The sequence below is a fragment of the Papaver somniferum genome, chromosome 2 (genome assembly GCF_003573695.1).
Source record: "Papaver somniferum cultivar HN1 chromosome 2, ASM357369v1, whole genome shotgun sequence".
Lineage (NCBI taxonomy): Eukaryota > Viridiplantae > Streptophyta > Magnoliopsida > Ranunculales > Papaveraceae > Papaver > Papaver somniferum.
Window position 1 is genome coordinate 126,655,542 of NC_039359.1, and position 21,073 is coordinate 126,676,614.

The window sequence follows — 21,073 nt, forward strand, 5'->3', positions numbered from 1 at the left end:
TGTGGGCTTAACCAAAGCCCAGTTGTTTCAAGCCAAAGCCCAAACTCATTAAGCCCAATCCATTCAAAGGGCATTCAAACCCAATAGTACATTAAGCCCAACACTTCCAAAGGGCTTCTAAGCCCAAAGCAAAACTAGGAACCCAATTTAGCTAAAACACTTCCGAAACACACCCGATCTCTGTGGATCGACCCGTACTTGCACAAGCTACAACTGACGACCGTGCACTTGCGGTATTACTGTAGGCCCGCGTTTCCATTGCATCATTTCTATACACATCTCCGGGCCCAACAAGTTTTTGGCGCCGCTGCCGGGGATTGGTGCTGTGTTTTATCTGTGTTTTTCTTAGCTATTTTGTATTTCAATTCATAGCATTTGCATCTGCATCTGCTTCATTTCATTTGCTATTGGACCTGCTGATTCTGAACCTGTTTTTCCTCTGCTGGGACGCCACTAAGGAAAAGAACCAAAACCCAACTGGGTTTTTGCAACAATATCAGAGCAGCTGGGCTGTGCTAAAAAGGTAAGCCTAAACCCATTTCATTGAGAGAACCCAACCTGTGGGCTTCCAATTTTTTTAATTGTGGGCTTGTAATAATTAACCCAATTTTTTTGGGCTTTTTATTTTTCTATTTTGGGTTTGTAATAATTTATTTTTGGGCTTGCTGTTTAATTTGTGGGCTTGTATTTATTTTGTGTGGGCTTGTTTAAATTTTTCCATTGGACTTGTATTTTGGACTCTGGGTTTAAACCCAGCTGATAACCGATTGTGGGCCGCAGCCTTCCTTCCATTTCATTAGAGGCTTGCACAGTGGGCTTGCTCCCATTCAAAAACCAAATTTTATTTTTTTAATTTTATTTTTCTTTAAAAAAAAAAAAAAAAAAAAAAAAAAAAAAAATTTCTACTTTGCTCCCAATTTTAAAACCAAATTTTTACTTGCTCCCATCTTAAACCAAATTTTTATTTTTACTCCCATTTTAAACCAAATTTTCAAATGTCTCCCATAAAAACCAAATTTTTCCCAAAAATCCAAACCCATTAAAAACCAAATTCTGAGCTTTGTACATTCTTTACTTAGCTTTTGAGCCAATCATGTATAGATCTTTTTCTACAGTTGGGGAATACAACAAATCCCTTAGAGAACTTGCGTGTGGACAAACTTCACGTTATGAACCTTCCACGGACCATGATGTCAATAGTCATAGGAATTATTATGGACATTTTCAAAGTCCCGAGCCGCAATACATGAACCCTAATGACTATTCATACATGCATCATTCGCCACAACGTGAAAATGAACATTTTGCTAGTGCCTCACTCACACAATCATCACTGATCGATCAATTAGAAGCTCGAATCGCAGCTTTAGAAATGCAATCACATGAGGAATCTGTCACATCTAATTTTCTTAGGCAACCTAAAATCTATGCATGTCCTGCATGTGGTAGTTTAGACCACCCTGTTGAGAATTGTCATATTTTGCATAATTTTAGGCAATCTAGAGAAAATCCAAGGTATGAAATGCCCATGAATTGTGAGAATGGTAGTCATTGGGACCATAATCAATCCTTTGAGGGTTGCGATCAATATTTTGTAAACCCTAATGACCATGCACACATGTACCATTCACCACAATTTGAACATGAAGAATTTTGTACTCCCATGAATTTAGACTCCACCACAGAAGCTTTCAGACTCAGTGAGCAAAACTTCGATAGATCTACATCACGAATTCAGGCATATTTAGATCAGATTTTGCTTCACCTACAAAAGGAGGAAATTCATGAGGAAATGTATGGTGTCCCTAATGAAGTGTCTAGTCCCATTCATATAAATAATGTTGAATATGAACCTAATTTAGAGGAACATGAATCGACTAACGACACCACCACTTTTAATGAGGACCAATATGCATGCTACCATGATGATGATTATGATGATTATGATGATGTGTTAGAAGAACATGAAAATATTGTGGAACCTATTGGTTCAATAACATATGGCTTCTCGCCCTCGACCTGCATGAATGTTGTTCTTTCTAATACTCATTGTAATTCATATGATTTTGATATTGACATGGGATTCGTACAATTATTCTGTGAAGATGAACATGACATAGGAATAGTTGAATCTTCTGTAGACACTAATATGCATGAAAATATATTTGATGTGTCTGATTCTCTACCTAGGTCACATTGTGATATTTCTCCTGATTTGCCGATGCATGAGAATAAATTTGTTGATGATGTTGATGATTCTAAGTGTGAACTTGCCAATGTGATGATGATTGTGAGCATGATGTGACATGTGTAGATGAGTTAGAAGATTTTGATTTGATTGATAATGATATGCCTATTCTTCTACCTAAGTCACAATCTGATGGCCTTCCACCCAACCTAGATTTGGTTTGTACCAATATAAAACCAATTTTCTGAGAAATGCCCAACCTAGGTTTGGAACTGTGTGCTTCCCAAGTCCTCTTGGACTATTTTGCTTCCAAATATAACATTTGAGGAACCACAGTTGGAAATGCATGTTTGCCCGTCCCTAGCACAGTTCATTTGAGCTAGACCTTTGCATGATGAACCCCCAAACTGCGCGATTTTGTTTTCAAAACTATATCTTCTGTAAAATCCAGGTTTGGGGGTAGCTCATTTTGTTTCACAGTTTCACTTGCGTTTCTTTCCTGTTATTATTGTGTGAAGCTGTTGAAATGTCTACACTTTCTTTTGGGTTGATCCTCAACTCTTTAGATTGTTAGTGTATGGTGAATTTTTTGTATATAATCCAGTAGATAAAATTTTAAAAACCCTTTTGTTCCTTTTGTATATATTTTGCTAATCCAATATGATCTCGGCTGAAATATGTTGGATTTTTGCCTTGAATAACGGAGTTTTAATTCTGCTTTCGCCGAAATCGGGTATTCTCTCTCCTTTTCTACTACTCAGCATGTCCCTTTCCATATGTTGCATTTTAATTCTTTCCATATTTTGAAACATTGAGGACAATGTTTAGTTTAGGTTTGGGGGTATAGAGTAGATGCCATGATAATTGCTATAATTGAAAACAAACTCCCTTCTTTTTGAAAAAATTCAAAAATTCAAAAAAAAAAATTAAAAAATGAAAAAAAATCATAAAAAATGGAGCTCATTTACCTTGAAATGTTGACTCTTGTGCAAATATGTATTTTATTAGGAGTCTTAGTCTAGATATTTAGGCACCCTGATTCTAGCACAATTCACATAGTGATAAGAAATTTGCACGCGCACGATCTACCAATACATGTATGGCCTCGATCTTCAAGGTGTTGGATAGGAAGTTACGATTGCCAATCACTTTAGAATACTGAACGAAACTTGACTAGCTTGTTCTTTGGTTGGTTGGGATAGAAGGTGGAGGTTACATTAAGAAAGACAACCATCGAATTTAACTGGGTGCATCAAAAAGGGCTACCTCTTGCAAAGTGTCATGTAATTTTTGTTTCTTCTTGTTATGTATCAAAGTGTTTCCTTGTTAAAAAAAAAAAAAAAAAAAAAAAAAAAAAAAAAAAAAAAAAAAAAAAAAAAAAACGATGTATATATTCAGAAAAAAAAAAAAAAAAAAAAAAAAGAAAAATCAAAAACAAAAAAAAATCAAGTATTTATCAATTCCATCATCTCTTGTTCCAAAAATAAAAGAGATTCAATGTAAATAAGAGTCATGTAAATAGTCATCTTTTGTTGTTTCTTTGTAATAAGCAAGGAGGGTGTATGCCATTGATGTACAACGCGAGTAATTGTGAAATACCTCCAACTCATTCACAATTCTCGTAAAGTCCGGACAGCTAGCTAGATTTCGACCTCAGTTCTTAGCCTGAGAAACTATCTCTTGGTGATTAGTAGTCATAACTTCAGATCTTTCTTTACACATGTGTAGATACACTTTACACTCTTATCACATGTCCTTATTTGTTATCAGTGCTAGGATTGTGCCTTCGATAGCTAGATTGACATCTCCATTTTGCTGTGAGCTTAACTGTTTTGCACATGTCACGTTTGATGGAATGAGCTTATATTTTGTCCTTAGGTTTTGTAGGCACACCTCTGGTAAACCTTCACGAGACTTCAACTCGTCCACTAGGGACACTTAGTGGTTTAAAAGGCTTAGTGCATACGCTAAATGCATTCGAGAGACCAGCGACAGTGGTATAGGTAGGATTTCCTTAGTTTTGTTTTACTTGAGGACAAGTAAAATTCAGGTTTGGGGGTATTTGATGAGTGCTAAAAAGTGCATATTTCTATATATTATTCTTGGCATTTAACTCATCTTTTGTGCGTTAATTCTACATTTTATCCCATATTCTGTATTTTCATTGTTTTCAAGAATAAATATTTTTATTAATTAATTTTGCATTTTTAGGTAATAAATAAAGTTCGGATGAGTCGCGGAGCGAAAAGAGCAGAAAAGTAGTGAAAAGCCGGGAGAAATTACGCAAGGAAGCCGCGAAGAATGGTGCGCACAACCTCATTTTCTACACACAAAAGCGCCTCCGACCTCAGCCATCAGATCATTTCTCAGAAGCATCCGACGGTCGCTCCTTGCTGAGCATCAAAATCTGATGTCTCTGCCAAGCACCACAGCGCTGAAATTCCAAGCCTTCAGATTAGATGGTAGCTGAATCCAACGGTTGCTCCCTTGCTGTTCATCAAAGTTTGATATCCCCGCCTTACACTACAACACCTAACCCCATCTAGAGCCGTTAACTTCGTTGTATCCCTTCATCCGACGGTCGCTCCTCGCTTGCCTCCGCATCACCGTCCGATCCACCTACCATCGTCACATCCTACGGACCAGATCGCGAAACATCATCCCTCGCTGAAACCGCTCAACACTACAGTACCAAACACCCTACACCTCTACCAAACGCCCCCCTCTTCCCAAATCAGTCGACCACCCTCCCCTTCTCCCAAAATCAGTTGCAGAACCACCATCTCCTGCAACCCTCTGCAACTCCACCAGACCTCGAGCTCCACCACAACCACAAACACCCGACAACACCACCATCTCCATCAACCGACAACAAAACCCATCATCCTATTTCACCCATTTCATTAACCCTACCCACTGTTAGGGTTCTGACATGAGAGAACTAGGTTGATGGGAACTGAATTCGTAGCAGAGGAGCAGAAGAGAGCATGGGTCATCGACAAGAAGGACAAGGAACAACAAACAAGGAAATTTGGTGAGTAATTTTGAAAATTGAAAAAACCCTAATTTCAATTTAGGGTTTCTTAAATTTGGGGATTTTTTGTAAACTATAAAAGGGAAGTGTTAGGGATGTAAAAACTGTTCTTGGACTAGCCAAGTTTCCCCCTAATTGGGTTAGGTTTGATTTTAATTTCACTTCCAATTTTAACCATTTGCATATTTTTCTCCTTGTTCACTGTTAGTGTTAATGCCTGGATTAGCCAGTGTATCCAGAACCAAGTTCTGTTAATGATAATTTTTCTGCTGTTCATGTTGTGTTCCTGTTGTGTTTATGTCAGTGCAATACCTTGTTGTGTTATGTGTATGATGTTTGTTCCTGTGATGTTGTGCATCTATCTATTCTATCATGTTCCTGCCTATCATGCTCTAAGTCAATTGCTAAGATTAGATGAAATCATATAAACCATAAGGAAGTTTCCTAATCAACACATGTCAAACATCCTGCTTTCACAGTGCATATCATGTATGCATTGTAGTTAGAATTCCCTTGTGTTATCATGTACAGCTCATGCTTAAAATGCTATTATGAACCCTCTGACTAGTTGTGCTCTAAACAGACAATTAGTACTTAGGTAATTACCTTAGCTGTGATTAGAATGTTCCTTAGGCTGGTAGTGGATTCAAAATCTTAGTGATCATCCTCTTGTTCTCACTGTTTTCATATTCACTTCACTTATTTTCTTTCTTCCATTTACTGTTATCTTCATATCTCTGCCCTTGGCCTTAGGCCTTGGTTCAGTCTTGTTGTGTTTTACTTTTGTTCAATGATCTGTTGATGTTTGTCATTCCTTTACTTTGTTCCATTGTTTTTGGCCTTGTATTGCTTTTGTTGCTGTTTTCTTGCCATTTCTGGTACATCCTGCTGTTGCTGCTGCACTGCTGTGCATCTCTTCTTCTGCTGCCCTGCAGCACTGCTGCTGCTTCTCCTGTGCAGAGCTGCTGTTGTTTCCACTTTGCTGCGCAGCTCTTGCTTCTCCTGAGCTGCTCTTCTGTTGTGCAGTTGCTACTACTGCTACCACTTCCATTGCAGCTGTTGTTGCTGTTGCCCCCCTTGCAGTTGCCCTTCTGTTGCTGCTGCAGCTGCCTCCCTGCAGCTCCACTGCTGCCTCCTCCCTAAAGGCTTAGCCACAGTTCACTAAGGCCCATTCCATAGTTAAGACCAAAGGCCTAGTTCAAATAGCCAAGCCCAATTCAGTCAACCTGTGGGCTTAACCAAAGCCCAGTTGTTTCAAGCCAAAGCCCAAACTCATTAAGCCCAATCCATTCAAAGGGCATTCAAACCCAATAGTACATTAAGCCCAACACTTCCAAAGGGCTTCTAAGCCCAAAGCAAAACTAGGAACCCAATTTAGCTAAAACACTTCCGAAACACACCCGATCTCTGTGGATCGACCCGTACTTGCACAAGCTACAACTGACGACCGTGCACTTGCGGTATTACTGTAGGCCCGTTTCCATTGCACCAAATTTATACACTCTTCCGGGCCCATCAGCCGTCCCCATGTATTTTCATCATTTGACCTAATTTGTTCATATTAGGTTCAAACTTTTCCAAACAACTGAGAATTCCATGAAATGATCGTCAGTCGATCCTATGACCACCCAGGGACGTTTCATGACCCTTTGGTCGGTCCCTCATCTCTTTATAATTAATTAGGTTTTATCACCCAAGGCTCAGACGAGCATTATTTTTAATGATTAAACCAGCATTTAATCATCCTTTCATCAACAAATCAACAAGTCTTCAAGAGACCTTGGTATTCGATCACTTGAGCATCTGGGAGCTACATGGTCGACCCATGATCCCATGTAGCCGGTCCCTCCTTCACTCTGTGGTTAATTTTCAATAAACCATCAATTGATCAAATTGGGGTTTTGAGTCCAAGGTTCATAATTCCAGATTCAAATGCTAATAATATTATGATGATCTCATGGTCAACATTTTATTAATCATACTTGGTTCAGTTGCCAGTATTTAAATTAATGTTTTATTTGGTCATGCTACCAATAATTCATCAAATGAGCAACATTCGCTCAGATGAGCAATATTTGCTCAAACCGAGGAATATTGTTTCAACTATCAATATTCAACAATACATCGAATGAGCAATATTTTTTCACGTTAACTATCAACGTTTATTCATAAATTATACCTTTGTCTCAGCAAACATGTTCAATTCATGAGTCTCAAAACATTTTCAAATCATGTTCGACTCAACAATACAAAGACTCATCGTCCCATGAAGTCAGCAACTGACTAACTAATCACGAGACATCAATCGTGTCACATGGGGGATATTAACTAGGGTTTTGGTCTGGCGGTCTACAATGATAATGTGAGCAAGTCGTGCAATCAGTTAAAGGAGTTAACAAAGTAGTGGATGGAAAATCGACCAAGTCTCCGCACGTTGAGCAACTGGTTTTAACACGATTTCCATTTCTCCACTCTTTGATTCCATCAACTGTCACACTTCATGTGATCATGGTGTTTACAATTCTAGCAATATAAATAAGTCTCTGAATCATGATTGAAAACAAGACAATCTTATGTCAAACAGACAACACGAGATCAACAACTCAACGTTTGAGAAATTACTCTCAACAGAGCAAAATTCAATCATTCAGAACTTATCTTATTTTCAGAATACACAACACACCTATAATCTTCGATTACCATTGATCTCACACATTTCTCAGCTTCCCTCCTACAGATCGACCCATCCTCTCTTGTGACCGAATTTACTCTGGAACGACCATTGTCTTGGTTTAGGCCGGAGTACTACATATTGATCTCTCGAATTCAAAGCACTCCCTTCTTGCAGCGCATCTGTGTGAGGTTTAACAGTTTGCTCAGTTCAAGGAGTTTCCTCCGCACGGTCGTCTCCTCAATTCCGTAAAGACCAGCAACTCGTTTTGCCCCATCTACAGATTGGCGACCACAATGGGAGATCATTCTCTCGGTTGCAATCTCACTTCTCACAAAGATGGCCGGTCTTAGGTCTGGTTCAGTTACCAACCCGGATTCAACACCCGGTTCTAATATTGCAAGCTCTAGTGATACTGCCAACACCACTCCTCCGGCGGAACCTACCACTACCACTCCTCCAGCGCAACCTGCCACCACTACCCCTCCGAACACTAGTGCTCCAGTGATCACCCCTGCAAGTGACGGCACCGGCACCGACGCTGGTTCAGTTACGAATCCACTCTTCGGTCGGTTTCCTGAAGAAGTTAGAGAAAATCCACCTACCATAGGCGATCTCATGAAGGTGCAAGAAACTCTTGCCAAAAATCAAACTGACATGGCTGCTACTCAGAAGGAACTATGCAACTATCTCAAGACTCTTACAGACAAGATGTCAGAGAAAACTCAAGATAAAGGAAAAGATAAAGAAACGTCTCCAGACGTTGTTCCCGAAGTCACGCCAATCCATGCAGTAGAGGATGAGGAAGTTCCTAAAGCTGCAGAGAATCCGTCAGCAAAAGAGTCATCCAGTTTCATCACCTGTGAAGACCTAGAACGTCTTTTGGAGGACCGTGGAAAAGACAAAACACCTTCCGTTCATCGTCACCAACCTCCATATCCTACTGCTACACAAAGGATTCCTCTTCCAAAAGGTTACACCTCTCAAACCTTCACACTTTATGACGGAACCGCCAATGCTCGAGAACATATTTCTCGATTTCTTGAAGCACTGGGTGAACATGAGCACAACCATAATGTCCGTCTGAAGGAATTTTCAAAGTCTCTGAAAGGCATGGCATATACCTGGTACAAAAAAATTGCACCAGGAAGTATCAAAAGCTGGGGAGATATGGTTAAATCTTTCTACATTAAATGTTTCTTCATTTCAGAGCAAATCACCCTCTCTGATCTCGGAAGGATGTTTCAAAGGAGAAACGAACACCCTAACGATTATGTGAAAAGGTTCAGAGTTCAAGCTTTGGATTGCCATGATCCAAATGTCACAGAGAAACAATTCGTGGACTTATGCATCAATGGAATGACTCTAGTCTACAGAGCGTTATTGGATAATCTCAGGTTTCAGACTTTCTCAGAACTTCATGAAGCGGCCAAGAGATCAGCAACTACTGCACCTGCTTTATTGGAGAGAGCTAAGACAACAAAGGCTGAAGATCCACGAGAAACTCGAGGAAGCAGAAGTTCAATCAACAAACAATAAAACCTCCAACCTTCCACAAATGTTGTTGCATAAGGGAGCAAACGAAAATCCGAGCCACATCGCAAACATACTTCCTCAACTCCTTCAAAGGCGCAAAAGAAGGATAATGCACAAGTTCCTGCTCAACACACAGAAACTGATCCAGAGGCACCTGATTTCCCCTACTCCATTGAAGAAGTTATTGAACTTCTAGATGTCTGGATTCAAGACGGTGCAATCAAAATGCCATATGTCAAGAAAGAACCAACTGAAGAGGCCATGAAAAATCCTCGTTACTGTCGCTTTCATAGGTTCGTTAACCATCCCACAAGTGATTGCAGAACTTTGAAACGCATATTCAAAGAAAATATCGAATCAGGAGAACTCAACTTGGGGACTGAAGGAGTACACATAGATCCTCTCCCAATCAGAACCTTTACCCTCTCTGAACTGTCTGTCAAGGAAGCAGTTCAATCCTTAATCGAGCATATCTGCGAATTGCCGTACTTATCAAAGTATCAAAGGGGAGACATGTTTGACGCACTGAATCACATCGTATCAGGGAAGCGTTTGTCGATTCAAGAGACATTTCCTGAGCCGCCTTCAACAGACGAAGAAATGTACGAATGGGGACTTCTCACCACAGTCCATCTCAAGGGAAACGAGTCCAAACGAGCATTAATTGATGTTGGCACTGCTGTCAATCATATCCCTCTGAAAACTCTCAAAGTTGTTGGTATCACACGACAAGAAGCCATTCATGCTCCAGTAACAATCACAGATCATGAAGGAACACCCAGAGACGCTTATGGCCACATTACTCTCAAGATGAACATAAACTCAGCTTTGACAGAAACAAAATTTTACATAATCCGATAAGATCCAAGATATGATATGATTCTTGGACGCACGTGGATTCATGCTGGAAAGGTAACGTCAACACCTTCAGTTGCATATTTTTCTGTTGAAGAAACCTATGATTCGAAAGAAGAAAAAGAAAATATTTCACCATTCGAGTATTTGGAGGAGGTCAAAGCCCTGACAAAGCTAACACAAAAGCCTGAAGAAGATGTAAATGCTTTCATCAAAAGGTTTCGTACTCAGGCAAGTCTCATTCCTCCTCATGTGTCCATATCATCAGTTTTCAAATATGCTTATTTGGTCCGAGGTCTTCACTCCACCAAAAACTTAGCCATTACAAAATGTTATGCGTGGATAATCTCGCCTCAGCAATATTTCACCAAGTGGCTGGACACAGAACCTCTCCGAATCGAACACCTCACTAACACAGTCATTACTGAAATAATGGCCGAGTTCGACAAACAGTATCCCAAATATTCTCCTTTGCACGAATGGCTACATGTGCCGCAAAGTTGGAAGACTCCAACAACATGGAATTCTACTGCACGAGGAATTCCGAATCAACAGAAGATATTCAAGGCGCGGACGACCAAGCCTAATAAATTCAAGGAAGGAGATTTAGTTCTTAAAACAACTAAGCGCGATCTCCATTCTGCAAGGAACTCCAATTGGGAAGGACCTTTCATGATTGCAAGATCTATAACTGGAGGCTACTACAAACTTATCAACACAGATGGCGGAACCATGCCGGTGATCCATGAGAATTGGCTTAAGGCATTTGACGCCTGAAATTATTGGGCGTTTGAGGTACTAGGCGTTTGAACATTCATGACGTCTGGGATTTCGCATTTAGGATTTTCTTTCATTGTATTTCATTTTCTCCAAAACGTTTGCAATACTTGCATTCAGTAATTGAATTCAACAATTTATCAAAGTTCAGTTCATTTTGCTTAAAGAAAATCTCTATCAAACCCAAAAAGAAAATCCTTAATCATCTACCAATCCAAAACCAATCAATATCAAAACCAAAGTAAAACCTCACATCTCTCAGAAGTTCATAAGTTCAAGAGATTATGAAAAGGAAATCAAAGAAAATCAGCAAAGAAAGATTTTTGCTCCGCTGCATCCTTCAAGGCTTGCAAGGCCGCCTTCTCTATGTTCAGCTCTTCAGTCAGCCTGGCAATATTGTCTCCCTGCTCCTTCACAGCATCATTGAGAAAGGGTATGTTATTCTCACATGAGTCCTTAATAGCATTTATCTTCTTACGAAGCCACTTCACGTTGAAGCCAAGCCTCTCAGAATTCTCCAAGTTGAACTCCCAATCAAAGAGTACATCTGGAGACACAGTATTTCTGGCCCTAGTGCACATATCACTGACAACACGCAATATAACACTTACTTGCATTGCTAAAGAATAAGCACGCTTTGGGTCTCTAGCAACGATGATGTGACCAAATTTCTTCCATATTTTCTCGTACAAGCCGGCATATCCAATAGGAACACTAAATCCACCAACTAGTTCGTGATATGGGAGTGATGCATCAAATGGAGGATCAAAAACAATCCCTGCACTTGGGTATTCATGCAATACTTTACGATTCTCAATCATCGGAGCCACTTCTACAGCCATAACAACAGTTTCTTCAGCTTCTTCAATGCGCGGTTCAGTTTCTTCTGTCACTGAAGCAACAACAATTGAAGTCTCGGTCTCTTCAACAACATCAACAACAACTCCCTCATGACTTTTAAGTGCATAGATGGTTGTTCCTTCATCAATAACCTCTTTGTTGATCAATCCATCATTATTAGCTCATTCATTCTCAACTTCGGTATTTGACACCTAATAACGAAGATTACACGAGATTAGGATCATCCAAGCATGAAACCAAAATAAATCATAAATTACAGCATACAAGTGGTATAACATCATCAAAGTCCTTCATTATACATGCTATATGTCAACAAATAACGTGAAAGTCACAAAAACACGTTTTACAACAAGCTCGCCTGAGAAGATTTTACGCTTCCCTGTACAAAATGATGAACTGGGAGCAAATGGTGAAGAACCAAGGGTTGAGTTAGATACCATTCTCTTCGTATGGATGTTACCTACAACATGTCAAAATTTCATAGAAATCGGATGAACGAGCAAAAAGATGTGGTAGAAACATTGGACTACATGACAGCTGAAAATTTCCTGAAAGTCTCCTGGATGTTTACTGTTTCGTCTATTCCGACCCCTAAACGTGCTCAAAACTTAAAAATCTTCTTTTCCAAAGCTTGGAAATTTCCTGGGATTAAAGATACATATGTGGATCAAGAAAATCTGACATCGTATGAAGATTTTACATCGTTTTTGCTAAAGGGATGAACTCTGAAATTTCTGATAAAATGCAAGAGAAGTACTTACTTGGGTGGTCTCCGAAGTGTTCGAGGACCCTGGATTTCCCGTATCAACATCAAGAGCACCATGGATTTCATTCGGTTTTGAACCCTGGGAATTTTCTTTATCACCGTTTTCAGAGGATGAGCGAACATCACCAGCACTCTCCATCTCCATGGCGACATCCTCCTGGATATATTCTTAACAATTAGCATTTTATCTATAAAGCATCGCGGTTGGTTACTCAAAGAAATACTTACGAGTTCTTCTTTGTCACTCAAGTCAGAAACTGTTTGCCCAGCAGCAGAGAACCGAAGACCGTCAATACTTGATGGAGTAAAACTCTGCAACAGAATAAAAAATATTGATTTTCTAATTCCGATAATACAGATGAGAAGGATTTATAGTAAAAGAAGTACCGACAACTCACCAAAGAAAAAACTGGGGACTTTATGGTATTGGGTAACAACTTATAATTTTTGCTTCTGCCTTCTCCGCCATGGATAATCGCTTCAGTCTCTGAGAATTCTACATGGATTCGGGATCTCACATTACGACCATCCTGTAGAATTAGATGCAGTGATTAGAATACAATTATCATAATTCCATGAAGATTATACAAAATACATACCTGAGAACATCCCGGGGATAAGTTTAGCTTATCACCAGAGAGATGCTTCAATCTTGGTTGAGTAGAAATCATCTCAGCAGAAGGAGGGTCTTTTACCGGAGGCTGACCAATCATCACGAAGTCATGTAACCGCTCAAGTTGTTGATCCCAAAAGTCTACATAACCTGGAGTTACGTATGAAATTCTCTCGGAGCTAGGGAACCAGCATTCACTTCCTTCCACATGCGTACGGTCTAAATGGGTCCTAAGTTGCTCAACCGATGGTTTCCTCCTTCCGAAAGTTGGAACACACTGATCCATACCCATTTGTCGAGCTTCCCTGTCAATGTTATATTCCTCCACTGAAAGTTCTCCATATATCGCTGATAACAAGTGACCAGGGGTGCAACTCGACATATAAGATCTCTCGCCATCACTCAGGCCTGCACCAGATGCTAAAGCCATACTCTTTCTAGTATTGAAAGTTGTCAGCTGAGAAATATAAGGAGGAGTTGACACCCATGGGCGAAAGTCGAACTCAGATTCATCATCTAACACATCAATGAGACGTGCCTTAATCCGTGGTTTCTTCGTAGACCAGCGCATCATTCTGGCATTATTATTCTCAGAGAAAATATGCCGGGAATTAGCATTCAATCCTTGCAAGACAGTACGTGGAATATGTGCATAATTCTTAAAATGCTCCCACATCAAGGCTTGAAGAAACATCATGTTGGCATAGCATTCGATCTTCATAAAGCCATTCGATACACTGGAGTCTATAATCAAGGAATCTAAGTTAGAGTACAAAGAACCCAAGAATAGGCTACCTATTGGAAGTTGCTCACCTTGAGGCATTTTGATAGAAAAGGGGATAATGAAAGGCTTCAACAAAATCCCACTATCTTCAAATACATCTCTAGACAGCCATAAACACAAGAAAGCAGCAATGGGTAACATACCGTCGATGGGACTATCAGAAACCTCGTCTTTTGGCCACCAGCGTTTTAACCAGTGAGCATAACAACCTTTGTTGTCGGATGCCTTATTAATTTCCTCCATTTTAGCTGTCAAGATATTGGAAATTGCAGTCTCCTCAGCTGAAATACTTTCAGGGAGATTGCCCGTGACTGGGAGATGCAACAAGGCAATAACATCCTCCAAGGTGATGGTAAATTCTCCCCATATACATATGAAGGTATGGGTTGGAATGAACCAACGGGCACGTAGAGCCACAATACCTCGCGCATCATGAAAAATGAACAAGTCTCCAGATGCTTGAATGGCCCTTGTTACTTGTGCTCGATGGAGCATAGACCTGACGTGAGGGAAACCCATCATATGTCTTTCCCATCCAGAGAATTTTTCTAAAGGTCGACGAGAAAGTTTGAACTCTATGATCGATGCGAGGAAAAGTCCTCGTTCAAGAAAAAATCGAATCACTGCCTTATGAGTCACCAACTTCTTCTTAGAAACACTTCTGGGATTTATCAGAAGACGATAAGTTGGGGATCTGAGATGTTTTTCGGTTTCCTGAACCTCAAAAAACGCATCATCTATATTCGGGACATTCTTGATTCCAGGTGTTTCATCTTCCTCCTCGCCAACAGAAGTCTCATTCGTCATGTATCATCCATGGAGGCATCATTAGCTTGGGAATCAGACATTTTTGTGAAGTAGCTGTAAAATTCACACAACATTCTACTTCAGTGCATCATCCAGATACAAACTTCGACAAGATGATGGAATCATGGAAATAACAAAATGCGTAACTAGCATCTACCAAAGTGGTCCCGCCATTAAAATCATCGGTTCAACAGGAATTCATGATCATTAAGCGGCGCTCTACCATGCCACTGGAATCTTCGTTCAAGTCGTGGTTTGCTCGTACTATCAAAAATCCAGTAAGGTCTTATCTTATGACTAAGTTCAATTGCTTATATTATAACCGGAAAATCACCATTCAGTGCTGACTGAGGAACATAATTGTTCCTCACTAAGTGATCGCAGTCGTATGCGTCAAAAATAATTTCACTTTCTCAATCTACTAAACATAAATATAGTATGTGGTAAGAAAGAGTTCGTCCCCACAGAGAGGCTTTTGTTGTTATAAAATTTCAGTTTCTTAGTAACCAAGGGGGGATTTTGTTTTAGCAAAGCAATAAAATAATTTGAATAATCAATAAGGAGGAGATATTGGTCACGGGATAGTATCATTCACAAACATATATTTTCATCAATGACTAGAATTGATATTTTAATCTCTCATTTATTAAAAGACCTAGGATATCTTGATCGCAAGAGTATCCCGTTTATTTCCCGATTTTATCACAAACAACATTAAAAGATGTTATTGTGAAATCTACCTAGAAAGCAACCTAAAGTGTAAAAGCACAATTAAGTTTAACTCCCCAAGAACAATAAGTTCTATGAAATAAGACTAATCAATGCAAACAAACGTGTAAAAGCACTAATTCGTTTTAACAAAGGTTATGATTCATATGTGACTAGTAGGATATATCACTACAAGCACTACTCACACTATGCTACTTATAATCAGGAATTTATCACTTTTTCGTATAATAAAACCTAATCTAGCAATATATATGAAGACCAATCTAATTGATTCCGGACTCAATCAAACTAGCACTCAAATCATGCAACAATATTAACCATGAATCATAAACAATAAAGTTGAGACAAAACTAATTCATTGAATCAAATATCATGTTGGAAATCAACTTTATCCAATAACCAATAATATGTGTTTTGCTACTCATAGCTTTTGAGTTCATCATAATCAAAATCAAAAATAAATTGAAGAAGATGAAAAATAAATGAAAGCAAACCCTAGTAGAATCCCGCTCTCCAAAGTTTCAAGTAGAAAAATACGTGATCCCCCAAAGGAAGTAGAAAACTTTCCTTTTTGTAGCTCTTCTTAGGTCAAGTCTTCAAAAGCCCATCACCAAGAAGTCCACCAAGCCCATGTGTGTGAAGAACCCATGTAAAAATCTTGCCAAAAGTGAGTGCCGGAAAACTGGTGAAAGTGCCGGAAGTTGGCCGGCAAGTCACCGGAAAAGAGCTCAGGTGACCGGCAAAGTCAAACCGGTTACCGGTCAAACGTAACGGTCAGCTGTTAAAACTGACGGTCAAGTTAACGGAAAGTAACGACGTCTTGAGTCAGAGGCTGAGTCAGGAATGAGTCAGAGGCTGAGTCAGGAATGAGTCAGCTCTGAGTCACCTTGGCCTAAGCCATTTGCAGGCCATCTTGCCAGGCCAACCCATTGCAGCTGCTCCAGTGCTATAACAACACCATCAGGCATCACCAACTTCTTCTGTAGCTTATTCTCTTCATTTGTACCACCAACAATAACAGGAGCATCTCCTTTCTGAGTGTATTACACAAATCCATTACAGATTCAACTCTGCCAAATGCCCCCAGAATACCAGTTTAAATCTCAATACCACCAGCAACAACCCTTGGCAGTTCATGGCCATCTGAATATCACTTTCTACTGTCTCAATCTCATTGCAGCACAAAACACACAGCTGCAATCACCAACACAACAAACCTGCACAATCCACTGCACTATATTGCTTCAGTTGTAAATCCATTTCCACCAAGTCAAGTACCATTGCCATTTTCATCTCATCCACCGTTTTCAGATTGAAACCAAGCTAGAACAACACCTGAACATCACCAGAAACTCCTTTTTCTTGTTTTCAGTAACACCCACACATTCGATTCCTGCAACAACCAAACACAACCAACACCATCCTCCTCTGTAGCAATACAACAACATCCAGTTGATTTCTCCTCTGTCATTAGAAATTACCCAGAACTAAATCAACAATTACCCAAAACTAAATCTCCACCATTCTGCTTCAATCGAACCATAATTGCACTCACCTCCAGAAACCCTAATTAACCATGAAACCCATTTCAATATCTTCTCAACTTCATCTCAAACCACAGTGAATGGCAGTGACTAATTCTATTCATGTCCAATTTCTTGAACATACCCCTTCTTCCTTCTGAGCTTGCAATTCTCCTTGTTCCATCTCAACTGCTGATTCAAAACTCAGATTTCATGACCACCACCAACACCTATTTCAGTCTCATACACAGCCGCATCTCCATTGCTTGCTAATTCATCTCAGCTATTATTCCCTCAAGCCAACATCAACAGATTCCAACCCTTTGTTCTTCAACTTCTCTTCTCCAATTTTGTCACCAACAACAACCTAATTAAACCCATCTTCTAAAATTCGTTGTAACCTTCTTCGTCTCTCGATTTGCAGCTCAGAGAACCCTAATTTCTCAAATTTTTTTCTTGCTTCTTCACCCATCAAACCCATCTCAGATGTCAAATCAAACCTATTTCCTCATCTGTTCTTACCCAAATCAACAGTGCAATCCATTTCAGTAGAAATCAAGCCTTCGTGATCTTCTCAGTGTCTAACTCCCTTTTTAACACAGATAAATCTCTCTCTCTCTCTCTCCATTCAAACACACAGAAACCCTAAATCTAACAATCAACAACATTAATTCCTTCTTTTCTCTGTGTATTCTCAGCTTCAGAAATTCGTCACACAAACCCCATCTGAACAGAGAAGATTCTTGATCTTCTTAGCCTTGAAACTTATCAGAACTTCATTCCACCTCTGCATCTCTTGATTTCTTTCTCTGAGTTCTTAATCTCCCGGACAGAGCAGCCGCCAATGTTTTATTTCAGGGGGGAGAAAAAGACATAAAATCCAATCATCTCTTCCTCTGAAATTTAGGTTTGATGTAATAGAGAGGATAAATCCACCCAAGTGAGGCAGATAAGGGCCACCTTAGTTCATTTGGCATGTCAGCTTCAGCAAACTGACAGCTCATACCTTCTCTTGCTCAACTGTCAGTTGCGCAGCGCTGGCAGTTCATTCTTAGCCTTCTTCGCCGCATAACCTCAGCTAGCTCCAGCTACACTCGCCTGTGAATTGACGATTCTTCCCTTTATGCTCCAAAAGAGTGTTTTCTTCCTTCTTTTGCTCCAAAGGACTCCATTGCACCTAACAACTCAAAACTAAACATAAGAGATGCAATTCACAAGGATAATAGCAAAGAAAGCATAAATACTAGATATGAAATTAGGTGTTTTACAACACCTATCAAAATCCCCCACACTTAGACTTTGCTAGTCCTCGAGCAAATCAAACAAAATTTATTCTAAAGGATACATACAACTCCAGTGAGGGTTTATTAGAGATACACCCACAAAACCTACTTTACCAACTTACTAGTTCTCTGAAATGATAGCATCCAACGCGCTAAGAAGACATAGATATTCTGCACACTAGTCATAAGAAGTTAGACACATAAATGAACACAATCTCATCCTTAAAAGTTGAGAGAGAAATAACCATCCCTTCTCGAAAGATATTCGGGTTCGGAGTGATCGAAAGTCTCGACTCTGCCTCACAAGAAAGGGTTTTATGAAGTTGCTCTCAATAATAAATAGCTTTTTATGGGTCACACATGTGTCGAGGTAGGAATGAAGAGATAATCCTACGACACGTTGAATAGTAGGAAGGCAAAAACCCTCTGAATTGTGTTGAAACCCCACATCTTTTATTCATTTTGAAAACCCTTTCTTTCTGACGATCTCTAAGAAAGGAAGTCAACCACTTAACGAAGGTGGGAATATGCTTACTTACCTTGTTATCCATTCGGCGTGCAGTTAGCACCACTCTCACAGCATCCATAGAAACGTCTTCGGTCTTCAATCCTTGTCTTCATCTTCGGTCTTCAACTCTTGATGTTGAAATCTTGAACTTCGTAGAATCTTGACAATATAACTCTTTCCTCTAATTCCTTGTTGCTTGAAACCTCATTATGGATATTTCTTCTTTCATTGGCTTTATTGAATGAATACAAAGCCAAAATCGAACTAAACAAACCATTTTTTTTCTTTTTTTTTCATCATTTTTTTTGAAATGCAAGATAAATAAAGTAAAAAACAAAAACAAACAACAAAAAATTAAAACTAATGATGGACCTAATAAACTTTTCTCCTGTCTTTTTTTTTAGACAAGAGAAAATAAAATACAAATTAACAAATAAAAATAAAGATAAAATAAAATACAAAGGCCACGGTGTAAGTACTTTACCGCTCGATTCTTCACAACTTGTATGTCTCGATATCATAAACTTCTTGACTCTCATCTTGATAATATTCGCTCTCGTACAATAGTCTTCAACTTGTAAAAATTCCGCTCCTTGTCTTGTTGCTTTACTTGAATCTGAAATATGCTCATTTCTGTACTGTTGCTTGTAAACCTAAAACGTCTTCAACTTTCCTTCGGATTTGTGATGCTCCTCTTGTTGATGATGATGGTATTTCTATGGATCTGTTGGTGTAGAGAGAGATAAAGTGGATGGTGCTAACTGCGAACAAGATTACAAGTGGTATGTAAGTTAGCAATTCGATGTCACCATTCATGATTGATAAATAGCACTCAAAAGATCAAAATAGTGCTTCTATTGGTGGGAGGTTGGGTAGCTCACCATTCTACCCGGAGTTTACGTACGATGACACACACTCTAAAAGCACAAATTTAGACAGGTACAAAGAATTGAAGGTTGGTGCCTCTCATGATGTAACATGGGTAGTCTCCACTATAGGGGATCACAAATCTAATACCGAATTCAGTCTGCACCTCATTTTCCACTGGGATGATTAAATCCAACTTTAACTCTCATACAAGTAAGAAACCCGATCATGTTCTCTGTCATCTCTAAGTTCAGTCACTCTTATGAGAATCTCGATCTAATCTTAGCGACATGTATACTATGTGACTCCAAACTAACTACAAGTTGGAGTTTTCTTATTCACTATTTTACACAAAAGTTGAAAATTTCATTTAAAATTTACAATGCAAATGCTTAACCACTCTCCCACACTTAAACTTTACATTGTTCTCAATGTAAATTGAATCGTCCAAAGAAAGTCAAGGTGGGAAATCCTATATGATAATGTCAATAAATCAGAAAAAAAATAAAAATAAAAACAAAACAAGACAAGAAAAACTAAAAACAAGACAAGAAATAAATACAAGACAAGAAATACTCATCCTATGGGTTGGCTCTCATTTAGCGCTTGGTTTAAAGTCATCAGCCTGACTATCTCCTTGCTTTCTATGACTCCTCCAGAGGGAGTGCATCCACAAAGTTAGCTCCTTCCACCACTTCGGAAGTGAAATTCTCATAATGTGGTTTCAACCAGTGCCCATTAACTTTAAGTTCCTTGCATGTAGCTATGCTACGAATTTCTACTGTACCATGAGAAAACACATTAGTAACAATAAAAGGTCTGATCCAGCGTGACCTTAATTTACCCGGAAATAAATGCAAGCGAGAATTAAACAAAAGCACTTTTTTCCCAATGCAAAATTGTTTTCTAGAAATCATATTGTCATGAAATGCTTTCGTCTTTTCCTTATAAATGCGTGAGCTTTCAAATGCATCATTGCGAAGCTCCTCTAGCTCTTGGAGTTGTAACTTCCTTTGCTTTCCAACCCCATCCATCTCCATATTGCATTGCTTAATAGCCCAAAACGCCTTATGCTCAATTTCAACGGGTAAATGACAAGGTTTACCATACAAAAGCCTAAAGGGAGACATCCCAATAGGTGTCTTGTATGCGGTTCTATAAGCCCACAAAGCATCATTAAGTCGCATGCTCCAATATTTCCTTGTTGGGTTCACCGTCTTCTATAGAATGGATTTCACCTCCCGGTTAGAAACCTCGGCTTGTCCATTTAT

At 39.3% G+C, this 21,073-nt stretch overlaps 2 protein-coding genes across 2 annotated transcripts; both read right to left on the bottom strand.

The window, feature by feature from the left end:
* Nucleotides 1-12,441: 12,441 nt before the first annotated feature.
* LOC113353917 lies at nt 12,442-13,433 on the bottom strand. The gene is made up of 5 exons (XM_026597389.1): nt 13,288-13,433; nt 13,087-13,218; nt 12,917-13,000; nt 12,684-12,845; nt 12,442-12,564 (listed from the first exon to the last, which is right to left on the bottom strand). Exons 1-5 carry the CDS (start codon nt 13,399-13,401, stop codon nt 12,514-12,516), a joined length of 543 nt encoding a protein of 180 aa, XP_026453174.1. The 5' UTR covers nt 13,402-13,433; the 3' UTR covers nt 12,442-12,513.
* Nucleotides 13,434-13,442: 9 nt separating this feature from the next.
* LOC113351913 lies at nt 13,443-14,615 on the bottom strand. Its single transcript, XM_026595820.1, has 3 exons — nt 14,229-14,615; nt 13,630-14,045; nt 13,443-13,451 (listed from the first exon to the last, which is right to left on the bottom strand). The coding sequence occupies exons 1-3, from the start codon at nt 14,605-14,607 to the stop codon at nt 13,443-13,445; spliced, it is 804 nt and encodes a 267-aa protein (XP_026451605.1). The 5' UTR covers nt 14,608-14,615.
* Between the last annotated feature and the right edge of the window lie 6,458 nt (nt 14,616-21,073).

What these genes read in the sequence shown, in the direction of transcription:
- LOC113353917 (XM_026597389.1), bottom strand. Translation starts at nt 13,401, where the DNA reads ATGATTGGTCAGCCTCCGGTAAAAGACCCTCCTTCTGCTGAGATGATT. An exon ending in TATCCCCGGGATGTTCTCAG is followed by an intron (nt 13,219 to 13,287) that starts GTATGTATTTTG and finishes CTAATTCTACAG; the next exon opens with GATGGTCGTAATGTGAGATC. An exon ending in AGTCCCCAGTTTTTTCTTTG is followed by an intron (nt 13,001 to 13,086) that starts GTGAGTTGTCGG and finishes ATTCTGTTGCAG; the next exon opens with AGTTTTACTCCATCAAGTAT.
- LOC113351913 (XM_026595820.1), bottom strand. Translation starts at nt 14,607, where the DNA reads ATGATGGGTTTCCCTCACGTCAGGTCTATGCTCCATCGAGCACAAGTA. An exon ending in TTCTGATAGTCCCATCGACG is followed by an intron (nt 14,046 to 14,228) that starts GTATGTTACCCA and finishes CCTTGATTATAG; the next exon opens with ACTCCAGTGTATCGAATGGC.